This window comes from Phodopus roborovskii, unplaced genomic scaffold (assembly GCF_943737965.1).
Source record: "Phodopus roborovskii unplaced genomic scaffold, PHOROB, whole genome shotgun sequence".
In the NCBI taxonomy this organism is placed as follows: Eukaryota; Metazoa; Chordata; class Mammalia; order Rodentia; family Cricetidae; genus Phodopus; species Phodopus roborovskii.
In genome coordinates, this window is record NW_026126517.1 from 43,595,223 (window position 1) to 43,608,690 (window position 13,468).

A 13,468-nucleotide genomic window follows, 5' to 3' on the forward strand; every position below is an offset into this window, starting at 1 on the left:
TAAACACATATACTTTTTGATTTGTTGATTCTGTTGCCTGTTTCTTATAAAGATCTAAGTACATATAATAGCAGTTTGAAAATAGGACAGAACTGGGCATGTTGGCACCTTTAATTCCAGCACTTGGAAGCAGAGACAGGTGAATCTCTGAGTTTGAGGCCAGACTGGTCTAGAAAGAAATTGAGTTTCAGGAAAGCTGGTGCTACATGGGGAAACCCTGTCTTGAAAAACCAAACCAAACTAACAAATAACAAAAGAATAGGAGAAAAGAAAAAAAAAAGGAGAGAGAGAGGGGTGGTGGTGGTGGGGAGTTTTCTCTAAGGGCGTGGCTCCTGGTACAATCACCACACTCTAGTAAATGCACTTAGAAGTACATGCACAACACAGACTAGAATCAATGGGTTACTGAACGTTAAAAAATGAGGACCCTAAGTTGGGGGGTAGAGAGGTGATGGTGGTTCTGGAAGAAGCTAAGGTGAGGAGCTGAAGTGAATGTGATCAAATTGCATGGTAGGAAATGATCAATGAATTAATAATGGCATCTTTAACATTAAAAGAAAGATTATAGATTGTCCCCACAAACCTGTTAGCACATCTCTAGGTATGTAACAAAACTTATGAAAGTAGACTAAAACATCTGTGCTTTATCTTTGTATAGTGGAAGTATGGGCGGCACTTGAAAAACCAACCCATTGGTACTTGCTTCGATCACTAGCATTTTGCTGGGCCAGCTAATATCTCCCTCACCTGTAATGTAAAGAGGCCTTGCAGCTGCTCAGACAAAATTGTAGCCAAGGCTGTGGGGTCTGCACAGGTATGTTCCCTTCCTTGAGGACACAGGGCAGACCGCCAGATGGGGGTTCTGCAAGTGACCATGTTGTGGGTGTCTGTTACCTGCAGGAAGTTCTGGCTGGAGATGATGAGGGCCAGCTGGGCGCTGAGGTCTTCTGCTTGAGCTTGGCTCCCTCTCACTCCCTGCACGAGCTGAGGGATGTGATCCGCCACTGCCTGCAAGAAGCAAGAAAGCAGGAAGGGAACATGCTCAGAGAGGAGCAACCAGCAACAGGCCAAGGGAAATGACCCAAAGCGCTGCTTTTTGATGTGTGATCCACTCCCCAGGGACAGCAGCACCAGAAGCTGGATTAAAGACCATATTTAGCCAGCAGGGTCCTTCCCAACACTGAAACCCATCCCCCACATCTTCTGCCCATCCCTCCCACTTTAACAGTAGTCCTAATGGTCTCAGTCTATTAGATAGAAGACCATACCCTCTATAACAAAGCTGTAAAAGAACGTCCCTAGTCAAAATTCACAGGTCACCACAGAATTCACAGGAAGATAAACTGAGTCAGATGACCCTGTGACCAGAAGAAGCAGGGGAGAGGTTCACAAACCAGTTTGTTTAAGGGCTCAGGCCTCTGACTTTGCAGGTGCCAATTGTGGGCCCCAACATGCATGTGGGCATCTCTCCTGTTTCGCTGTTCCAATCAGTACTTAACTTTTCCCAAATGAGAAAGCCCAAAATAGGAAAGAGGAGCTGTATTAGGCAAAGCAGGACTACCATACGATAGTCACCTCTAGAGGCGTCTTAGGAACAGTCTAGTCCATCTACTTGTGCCTTTCCTAACTGTCCTTTAATGGAGCAGGCTTCAGAGGTCCAAGAACAACCACTGGAAAAGGTGCCCAGTGCATTTTGGCTTGGTGTCCATACCCCACCCCTAGCCAGAGTGTAAAATATTTAAAAATATCCCTATGGACATGCGCCCAGGTCCTTTCCAGTGCTGATTCCAGAAACTTGGTCCACTTTCCTCTCAACCTCACCCTGTTGTTTAGCATCCCTCTCATTTTCTGGCAGGGATATTCAAAGATCTGATATCTCAGGTCCTTTAGCACAGGGAAAGAAGGCTGACTCTGTAACAGGTCCCCAGACATGAGTGGCTTGTAGTCCCAGAGGAAGGAGAAGGCGTTTCCCACCCCGTGGGCAGCTGAATGGCACAAGAAAGAACTATACTGTGTGAGCAGAGGCCTTGCTCTCAGCAAGCTTTTCTCCTTCCACAACTCCTAAGCACAAAGGACCTCAGAGCCCTGGGCACTATAGATGCTCTTCCCCCTAGAACACAGTCAGCTCTAAGTGGGGACCTCAGAAAAACCACAATCAGGAACAGAGAGCGCTAGGCAATTCTTCCTGGCAGTACCACCATTTCAGAAGTAGAACTGAATTTCCCTTGGGAGGCACGGCCATTGCTGAAGAAGTGGCATTTCCCTCAGGTGAGTGCTATTTTTCAGAGATTTGGAGGAAAAGTCACAACAGGTTAACTGTCAGAACACTGGCACAATCAGACATGTCTGTCAGCAGCCTCCACTGCCAACACTCTCAGGAGACTCCAGCAAGATGCCCCATTGTGTGTGGCTCTGCAACAGGGTGTCTCTGGTACCCATCAAAGGTGCCTCGGGAGAGTCAACCCTCTTGGTGGGGAGAGAGAACGTTTGTGGTAAGCTGGCCTCAACCCAACACCAATGCCCCTGTCCCAGAAGAGCAGAGACAGACAAGCAGCAGGGAACAGAAAGCATCAACACATGAGGTCACAGAAGGCAGAAGGGACAAAGCAGACCCCAGATGAGGAGAAAGCAGGAAATCAGCCTGCTGTAGTGGATGTGACCAGCCTCCCAGAGGGGAAGTGGCTCGGCAAAGCTAGGGACTCATTTCTATTTCAAAGCTCCGAAATGGCCTCATTGATTCTCTTTATTTAATTCAGTCTCTTCAAAATGATGTGGATAAAGGAAAGATAATGTTGGGGGGAAAAAAGACACGCCTTCCAAAAACAGGCAATCTACTTAATGGACAAAACACAGACGTGTGTACACCTGGAGCATGGAGCCACTGCAAACTGGATTAGGAGCTTGGAAGACCTGCCTTAAATGAATTACCAGGGCATGTGCTGGTCTAATGCAATCAGTAATATGGTGCAGACCTGGCCCACAGCACACAGGGACCTTACCTTGCAGCTCTGGACTAGCTGCTGCTGGGCTGAGGGGTTCTTGTTGGAGACAGCCGCATTCTGGGAGGCTGCAATGGTCTGTGTGGCAGCAGCTGCAGCCTGCTTGGCTGCAACCTGCAGAGGACAGTGACACAGATCAGTCCAAGATTGTAGTGCAAACTCATGCACCATGCCTTTCTACGACTGAAGCAGTCACTATGTCTTCAAAGCCGCCAATGATCTCAACTTTATCACTCTTTGCTGGGGTTTGCACTCCCAGACGAAGTGGTCAAGACCAGAAGGCACGCAAACTCACCTCATTGCTTTTTGTAAAAGACTGGCTTGACCTTTTGCAGGTCTTGTGCTGGTCACCACAGGTGCCCATGAGTTCATGAACACAATGACCCTGTCACACCCAGAAGACACTGCTACGCAGCAAAACTTCCCAACTACTGGCTCTTCAATCTTTGCACCCTGATGTTCCCCAAGCCTTGCAAATGATGAAGCCAGTCAGCCGACTCTTCAGCATGGAGCAGGAAGAGGCCTGGGAGGCCTCACACCCAGCTGAGGAGCTACTGGCAGTAGCTGGTCAATGGGGAAAGCAGAGTCAGTTTTCTTCTCTGTGTAGCCCATCATAGGTTGCCTATACTCCCTGGATGGAGCCTACACCCATGCACATATAAGCAGCACAATTCGGAATGAGTGAATTATTATTAGAGGAAGGAGGTGGAGGTGTTGGGTAGCTGCAGTGGAATAAGTTAGGGAGGGGATATAGAGAAATGGTCCAGGAGTTGGAGAGTGCCATGTGGATACGATCTAAATAAATTCATGTACGAAGTTACCAAAGAGTAAATGGAAATTTAAAATACAAGAGACAATTGCAAAGCTGAGATGCCATTGGTAAGCAGCATGGAGTGTTAATGTTCCTGGGAAAGAAAATCTCCCCCATGAAGCCCAGGCTGCTCTTTGTGTCCATAGCAGAGGCCTCGGTTCAGATGGGATACTCTCCCCACCTGAGGTAATTAATCCAGTTCTATCTTTTGTCTCCTTCCAATAATGAGGCTAATTTTCCTCCAGAGCCGAGCAGATTGCCTGGGGGGGGGAGGGGGTCTCTCATTAGACAGCCTCCAACCTTCCACATTTTCATTTTTAGAGTATCCTATAAACATCCATGCAAATAAATGTTATTCTTATATAGTTTGTGCCTATTATTTTCATCTCTTTAATTGTAATAAATACTCTGAAAAGAAATAACAAGACAAGTTTATTCTTCCTCCATTCTCAGTTCCACCCTGCTCCAGCCCCAGTCTAAAATTCTCAACAGGAAGCCTAGGAAAAGCCATCGCCTCCAACGGAAGAGGAGCTCTGCATCACTGGTGCTGACTATGTCCTTTAATGCCAGGAAACAAGAGCCCCAATCTTCCTGCAAAAAGACCACCTTCTATTTCTGAATGGTGAACTCTGAACTCGAGTCTTTGGCAGCTATGAACTAAAGCAATTTTTCAAATTGTGTCAATTCTTTTAAAGTACCCACACTATCCAACACTGCTAACTTTGACTTGGCATTCTTTATATAGGCATCATTTTGGTGATTTTTTTTTTCCAGGTAACTCTGTGCAATCATAAACGGCACTCTGAAAGCCAGCCCCTTTCCTGACCTCCAGGCGGTTGACGATCTTCTTCTTAATAGCATTTTGTGCAGCGGCGTTGGTTGCTACTCGGAGACCTTCGGCAGCCTCTCTCAGTCTTTGTTGCTGGTCTTCATTCTCTGGGTTGGCTGCAGCCCCCTGCAAAGATGGAGCAGACATTTTAAATAGCTCAGGAGCAGTAGGCTACAGTAGCTAAATGTATGCCCTTAATTTCATTTCTAACTAATCGTGTATAGTATTTGGAATAGAAAACCATAAACTAGGAATATAGCTATATACCAGCAGGAGATATTGCTGGGTTTGAACCCACAACCTCTTGAATGTTGCATCCCTAGCCACTACAAACACTATCTTTATACTAAAGACCAAACCTCATGGCTATATAGTATCCAAGCATAAGTAACACTATAATTCAGTCTTGGGGATCTGTACGAATTACCTTATAGTTGTGATTTCAAAAATTCAAGGCTTCAAAGACATTTAAGCCATTATCACAAAATACCACATTAGTATGTATGCTTTCTATTAATTCATGTATCAGCTAAATTTAAGTAAAAAGAAATATATTTTCTCCTAGAGTGGAGTTTAGTTTTACAAACCTTGTAAGATAAAGGGCCCCGGGAATGTTCTTCCAGGATGAAGAACAGTTAGTTATATGGGCATTATTTACTGAACAAAACCAACCTCCCCCCCCCAAACCAAAAACCAATTAAAAAAAAAAAAAGCCACCAAAAAACCACTCCCCTTTTGCTGAGTTGAATTATTTTCATGTCAAACATGGAAAGGTCAATACAAACAAGAAAAGAGTCAATCTCATTGTAGGAAAAAATAGAATGTTCTTTGCTAAAGAAGGATGGAGGGAGGGACAGACAAAGGGCAGATAACAGTGGGAAGCTTCTAATGTTCTGTAATGCAGAGGGGGATGAGCTATGGCTGAGAACTACTAACTACAGAAGGCAAAATAGCACACAGAGTGAATGTTTGAAGTGACGGACAGCAGTATATGCTATTATGAGTCAATTTTAATTTTTGATTTGAAGAAGTTTTGATAAATCTCTCCCCATCAGATATGAGAAATATGGCTAAGTAAAAGTCTTCCTCAAGGAAGATTTTTGTTTGTTTGTTTTTCGAGACAGTTTCTCTGTATTACTTTGGAATACAGAGCTGTCCTGGAACACACAGAGATCCACCTGCCTCTGCCTCCTGAGTGCTGGGAATAAAGGTGTGCGCCACTGACACCTGGCTCTCAAGGAAGATTTTATCCTAACTGTATGACAGACCTTGATGACACATGTCTTCACATCAGTGCTGGAACATTTCAAGGCAAGAGTTAATATGAAAAGTGAAGATTCCATTGAAAAAAACAGGGGCTTGAACAGAGCATGATGACAGAGAGTGGGGAGGACACAGGGTTATGTATGTCCTACAAAAAGACCATTAAGGAAGGTTTGTTAAAGGCCATGCAAAGAAATCATGTGCTTAGAGAGTATTCTGGGAGAACAAACAGCTGGTACCCAACTCCACTCAAAAAGCAAAGCTGCTGCCCGTAATTGGAACCCACATGGCTGTCACCAGTGTCCTTTGTGTAGGACCACAGACCTTGTACCATGGTACTGTAGCTGAGCCTGTCCTCAGAATCTTGTCCACATTAGTTAGCTATGTAGGGTTCTGAGGTTACGAAAGGCTGAAGTTAACACAGGGAGAGGATACTCTTATTCCCATTGAGACAAACTATGATGCTGAAGTTTGATCGTCCACTTTTGGATCACCATGGAAACAACCCCATTGGGCATGAGTGTGAAGTAGTTTTCAGACTGAGCTAATTGAGGTGGGAAGACCCACCTTAAGAGTGGGGAGCCCCATTCTACTGGGCTGGGGACCCAGAGTGAAAATGGAAAGGCAGCATTTCCTCTCTGCTTCATGACTAGGAATGTGATGGAGGCCACAAACTCCTTCCAAAATAAATCTCTCATCCCTTGAGTTACTCTCAACAGGCATTTTTGTTGCAATGATGAGAACACTCACAATGCTAGCAGTAGTAGCTATGTTTGCTGCCTGTGCTGAACCAGCACCTCTTTCTGTTTGCTATCCCAAGGGTGTTACAAAGCAGCTTCAACAAGGAGCAATCCACCCTGCATCCTTCACCTTTGAATGCAAGCTTCAAATACCAGCAATAGTGTTTGCATTTCAAGTCAAACAACCAAATGTCCTACCTTTGCAGCTTCCACCATGCGGGCCGTGGAGTCAGCCAAGAGCTTTGCGGCAGCAAGGAGCTTCTTGGAATTCTCCATGTCAATCTCAGCCTCTGCATCTGACCTCATGGCATTGACAAGATCAGACGTGGCCTGGGCCAGCACCCGGGCTTGGCGCACCATCTCACCTAAAGGAAAGGATAGCAGATATGGGCTGTTTATTTACCATTCTGTCTGAGAATTATCTCAGTGGTCAGGGTCAGGAAGGTTTGTTAATTGTTATTTGTTTGAAACAGGGTTTCTTGTGTCTTAGTTCACCCTCTACCTCACTGTATAGCCAAGTATAACCTAATCCTCTAGCCTCTACCTCCTTAGTGCTGGGGTTACAGGCAAGCACCACTATGCCTGGCTTATGAGGTGTTGCAGGCTGAACACAAGGCTTTCTTGAATGATAGCTAGGCAGTTTACCAAAGTGAGCTATGCCCCAGTTCCTGGTTTGGAGCTTTTTTGTTTGTTCAAGTCAGGGTTTCTCTGTGTAATAGCTCTAGCTATCCTGGAAACTCACTTTGTAGACAAAGCTGGCCTCAAACTCACAGAGATCTGCTTCCTCTGCCTCCCAAGTGCTGGGACTGCAGGAATGTGCCACCACCACCTGGCTGCTGGTTTGGAGCTTTTGTTGCTGTTTGTCCTGCTGTGTCTGTGACTTTATGAAAATCTATTTCAACTGATTTTTGGATGTGAGAGGTCTATTAGGATACAGCATTATAAATGAAACCATTCCAGGGAAAGGACTGGTTCCTCTCTCATAGCTTGTCTGAGGAGCCACAAGTGTTTATACATACAGACAGACAATGCTAAAATCAGTGTGGTGGCCTCAACAGCATTGTGGGACAGAAATAAAAAAGTTACAAGTGGCAAAACTGATGAAATTCGAACACTGTGGATGGCTAACAGGGACACACACACAAAGGCTTTGACAATTGTGCCATGAGATAGAGATATTAGAAATGGGAGGAAGCAGAAAGATGGGATTCTGCTGCTTCTGCAACTTTAAAAAAAGGTAAAACTGTAACTATTCTAAAATAAAAGGTTTACATAAAATAAGCTTAAAATGAGATGAACACCAGCAAAAATCCAATTGTACACAGCATTCCCAGTTAGTTAGTAACTTAGGAAGCATATAAAAGAGCACAAGAGCCTGGTGGTGGTGGTGGCACATGCCTTTAGTCTCAGCATTCAGGAGGTAGAGGCAGGCAGACATCTGTGAGTTAGAGGCCAGCCTGGTCTACAGAGTGAGTTCCAGGACAGGCTCCAAAGCTACACAGAGAAATCCTGTCTTGAAAAACAAAACAAAAACAAAAACACAAGAAAATTTTCTCAACAACCAGCAAGCCCTTGCCAGGCTTGAGGTACACACCTGGAACCCCAGGCCATCGCCAGCCAACACAGATTATCACAAGTACAACAGGAGTAGCCCTGACTGCAGAGGAGAGTCTGTCTCTAAAAACTAGCCAAAAGGACCACCTTCAAGAACTTGTTATGAAGCAAGGTTGTACACTGGCAGAGAAAGAGGAACTGGACCTCTTACAGGTAGGGTTGCAAAGTCTTTTCAGAGAAAAATTTCACTAAGAAGTTTCAACTTCAAAATCCATATATCAGTTGGCTGGGCAACTTCACAGATAGGCATTGCCACCACATACAAAATTCTGATGGCAAGTGAAGACATACTTTTAAGAAGGGGCTATATCGGACTATTTTTGGAAAAGCAAATAGACTTGGAAACGAAATGTCTACTAACAGATAAGCAGCCAAAGGGCCAGAGGCCAGTGGTGGGGTGCAGCCTGAGCTCTCCTCAGGTTTGATGTCTAGCACTGAGGAACAAAGTTAATTGGTGAAGCGGATGATAATGCTTCTAAAATAGAACACTACCCTGTCATTAAAAAAACAAAACCCAAGTGCATAGGTATGCATGGGAAAATTAATAGTGTATATAACACAAATACATTTGTATGTGCTGTGAAGGAACCACCCTCTATCTCGCTATACACAACCTTTAAAGGCAGGGATGTTCTATGAACTGTGAGGTGATGGGTATGCTATGTCTACTACAGCAGCCATTTTACCATATATCAGTATAAAAATCAAGTGGTCATTTCTGGGGATCGAGAGGGCACAGTGACCTGATAAATTCAGATCAGTTTACTTTTCAACAGGCTGAAAAGATAATACTACATATATAACTTTAATTTATAGGATGAGCATATTACACTCTATTAAAATGTCCTACTCTATACCTCCCCAGGAAATTCTAACAAGAACTGTGGTCTAGGTCCTTCCTTCAATCCCATCTGCTGTCTACTGTCCCTCCTGGTTCTCCGCAGTGACCTTGGGAGGATTTCTAGTGCATCTCTACATAAATGTCTTCCTTCCCAGCTTTGTTCCTGTTTCCTTTGGTGGCTGCTCTGATTTTACCAACTATGTCCTGCATATGGGATAAAAGGACTTATTAATATTATAAATTCAAATAATGAAATTCTGATGAGGTTTTTAACTGTGTTTCTGGAAGAGGCTGTTGAGACTCCCGAATCTTTCTTGTGCCTCTGTGAGGAAGTTTTGGACGAAGGAAGATGAACTGTGGTTCTTGCTAGTTACTCCGGAGGCCTTTACCTAGAAAGTGTACCTAGAAAGAAAACACACACTTCCCAAACCAGTGCCTCACCAGCATCGCCCATGGAACTGAAGATGCTCTCGGTGACACACATGATGGTGTCGGTGGCCTGGTCATAGCGGCCAATGGGCTCGCCACGGCTGGCAAACTGCCGCACATGCTGCAGGAGGTCGTGCAGGGCCTGGCTGACCACGCTGGCTGCTGCGCTGACCTGCTTCAGGAGCTCACTGTCACCAGTGGCTGCCTGGCAGGCACGGACACAGTTTTCCACAGAGCGGTCCACCAGCTTCCCAGCCTCTATCAGCTGCTCTTGGCACACGGGAGAGCTGATGGTGGGGCTCACAACCTGGAAAGATACAGAAAGGTTTGTTGCAGTGGATGTTCCTGGTGCCCCAGGATGCCCAGCATCTCCCCCAGGTCCCTCCGAGCCTCACTTAGCATACATAACAGGGACTCGACTTATCCAATGTGGTCACCCCCCACACTATTATACTTTCTTTGTGACTTGAGAAATCCTGCTAGTTAGTCATGTGTGGCAGTACTTAAATAGGGACAAAGTTCTGATAGTCACCAACTATATGCATCTCCTCTTAGGATACCCTAAGTGAGTCTTGTAGGCTGAGTTAAGGTAACTGACTACCTGAAATAATTGCACGTATTTTCCAAAGGCCATCTAAAACTCTGCCTGTGTTTCCTCAAAGACTAGAGAAGTTCTCTGTGGACTCCAGGGACCCCAGCAGCATCACTAAGGATGTCTCTGGGTGTTCCAAATCCTATCCCAGAAGGGAAATGGCACCCAGCAGGAGATGAAAAGCCAGAAGCTCCCATCCTCCAAGAAGCAGACATGCATGATGGAGTGGAAGGGCCCCTGGCATCAGGGCAGGTCTGAGTCATGACCCAAATTCTGTTGCTTATTTCCATGGCTGAAAGCTCCTCATTAACACTGAGTCACTGTAGGCTCCTCATCAGTAAATGAAGGCCAATAGTGCTCAATGTGTAGAACTGCTGGCCAAACCCAATCATGTGATTTGGACACAATGAACACACCCTGAAGCCATCCACAGTAAAGGTTTCTAGGCTTCCCCAAGAAGCTGTGGGTTCAGTATGAACCCCTGTACCATACTGTGTCACCCATTGAAAAACCTCTTTTATGCACTGAGAGGCCTAAAGGGAGACCCAGCAATTTGCATCTAACAATAGAGGAGCTGACAATAAAAATAGAATTAGACTGCTTTACTAAAATCCTATCATGTTTGGCTGGGTGTGATGGTGCACAACTTTGATTCTAGCACTTGGAAGGCAGAAGCAGACAGATTTCTGTGAGTTCAAGGCCATAGATAGTTCCAAGAGAACCAAGCTATATAGAGAAAACCTTGTCTCCACCGCCCAACTACTCTGGCAAAAACTAATCACATCCCTCAAACCCAACTAAACCAACAAATGATCAAAAATTCTATCATGTCCCCACAAAGAAGCCATCTGAAGCAAGCTCCAGACCTCAGGCTACTTAATGACTGGTGACAGTTAAAAGTATATGGCACTATAGGAAGAGCTGGAAAAATGCCAGGTGGCTCACCTTGGCACATGCCACAAGCTGGGAGGTGGAGAGAGCACACTGGGTAGCTGCAGCGATCACTCTGTTCTGTAGGACGGTGTCTTCAGCCACCTGGGCCACATTTTTCGCCTTGAGTACCAACATGGCAGCCGCATTGGCAACAGCTTTAGCCAGACTCATTAAAACATCCTAAGAAAAGGGAACCAAAGCCACTCATTCATTTATTACTTTTCTTAATCACTCTTCAAACACTAAAACTGTGTGGAGTGCACCCAAATTTTCTATTAAACCCCCATTTGGTTTTATGGTGTTTATCACTTCAATTTTTTCCTTTTATTTTTGAAATGCCAGCTCATCCTTACAAGAATCTAAGGGAAAAAAAAAAAAAAAAAAACTTGTATCCTAAAAACAAAATATTTCTCTGTGGACAATGAGTAGCACAGGCTTCCATATAAAACAGGTCAGGGGCTGAGGAGATGGCCGAGTCATTAAAGTGCAAGCACCAGGACCTGAGGTTGAATCCCCAGAGCACACATAAAAAGCCACAGGCAAAGCACACACATTTGAAATCCTCTGTCAGCCCATGGATAGGTAAATCCCTAGAGCTCACTGCTCAGCCAGCCTGCTCTAATCAGTGAGCTTCTGATTTAGAGACAGACTGTCTCAAAAAATAAGACGGAGAGTGAGGGACTGAGTGAGACACATGACAATGAACTCTGGCACTCACATGTACACATATGTGCATGCATACCACACACACACAGGAGTCCATATATGGATCCCCTAAAATACCACACACAAATTTAAACATGAAAATAAAATAGACTAAAGAAGAAGGGCTTAACTACACACTTGAATTCTTGTTCTCACACTGTCCTATATATGTGATGGATTTGTGAGAAGCTGAATACATATTCAGGTACCACCAACACCACCTACAGTAGGTAGGCATTAAATCATGGCCTTCAAATTGTCATGTCCAAGATTAGTCGAAAATTTATTTTGTATGCATCTAGCTTGTTATGATCCAAAAGTCAGCTGCTTCTCTGCCTCCAGAAAGCAATGTATGCCACACACAGACAAATTGATGTCACTCCTACATCTGGAGAGCCAAAGACTGCCGGAAGGTAACTTATTCTCAGTGTCTGGAACCTTATGCATGGGATTGGATTATGCAAAGTAGACGAGAACTTGCATAAACAAACTAGTGGCAAGATGATGGGGAGCAGGGGGTATGCCTCAGCTGGTAGATTGCTTGCCCAGCAGAGATGAAACACTGTGTGCCATGCCAATGAACCAGCTCTGCTGATGACATTCTGTAATCCCAGAATTTAGGAGGTGGGGCAGGGGACCCAAGGTTCAAGGTCATTTTGTGATAATTTAATTGGTAGGGCATCTTAGATGACATGAAATCCTATCTCAAAACAACAACAACAACCTTATCTAAGGATGGGAGGGCTGCTGAGAATTTAAAGCTCAGTTTATGAAAGGCACCACCTGCAGCAGGGAGAACTTTTGATTACAACTGCCAGATCTGTCACCCATCTGTCTCACCTGAAAAAGAACCACTTTTACATTTAATTTACGTCAGTGCTGCAAATATTGAAAGCAGCTTATTTGATTTAGAAACACCTTCCCTAGCACCCAAGCCACTGCTACTTTGAGCCGGAATGTCAAGGCCTTTCTCCAGAGGAAATGTGCTCAGAAGTCTTCAGTTACTCATCAGATAATGGAAAAGAAGCACATTTGGTTCTAAACGTCAAGATTACCTATAAGGTCTTTACAAAGAGAGAGCCTATGAGAAAATATGTTGGAAATGGTGTTCAGCCTGCACAGTTTGTTTACACTGGTGATGAATAGATCTGACCCAGTCAATTCTAAAAAGTAACAAATAGCCTAAAGAAGCTGATTTGGGGGCTGTGGAGATGGCTCATTAGGGAAAAGACTCTGGCTGTTAACACCTGATGGGCAAAGGTTTGTCTCTGGGAACCCCATGATCAAAGGAGACTTTCTAACTTGTCTATGACCTTCACATGTATGCAGTGCTAAAGTGTTAAGCACGCACACGCACACACACCACCACCACCACCACCACGCACATAATAAGATGGGAAAAAAATGTTGATTTAAAATGAACAAAAATAAAGCGGTCTTAAAGGAATCATTTACTGTGGCCTTTCATTTGTCTGTGACAATGTCTGGGTATGCAAGAAAAGGCTGATGACTCTTCCAGGAGTCAAGTGGCACTTACCTGCTGTACAACTCTCAAGAATTGTTCCCAGTATGCCTCCCCTCACAACCCCCCATCCATCTTGGACATTTGTGTCTGAATTTGGGTTAAAAGCAATCTGAGTCGGGCAGTGGTGGCACATGCCTTTAATCCCAGCATCAGGAGGCAGAGACAGATGTATCTCTGTGAGTTCGAG

The 13,468-nt window shown here is 44.7% G+C and overlaps 1 protein-coding gene across 1 annotated transcript in view; it reads right to left on the reverse strand.

Moving 5' to 3' along the window:
- Window positions 1-13,468, reverse strand: part of Tln2 (talin 2) — a 401,603-nt gene that overhangs the window by 108,837 nt on the left and 279,298 nt on the right. The window contains exons 20-25 of the mRNA XM_051197857.1: window positions 11,064-11,231; window positions 9,539-9,833; window positions 6,841-7,007; window positions 4,637-4,765; window positions 3,000-3,113; window positions 895-1,008 (exon numbers count right to left, since the gene is read on the reverse strand). Coding sequence (XP_051053814.1) covers window positions 895-1,008; window positions 3,000-3,113; window positions 4,637-4,765; window positions 6,841-7,007; window positions 9,539-9,833; window positions 11,064-11,231 — 987 coding nt within the window. The remainder of the gene's footprint in view (window positions 1-894; window positions 1,009-2,999; window positions 3,114-4,636; window positions 4,766-6,840; window positions 7,008-9,538; window positions 9,834-11,063; window positions 11,232-13,468) is intronic.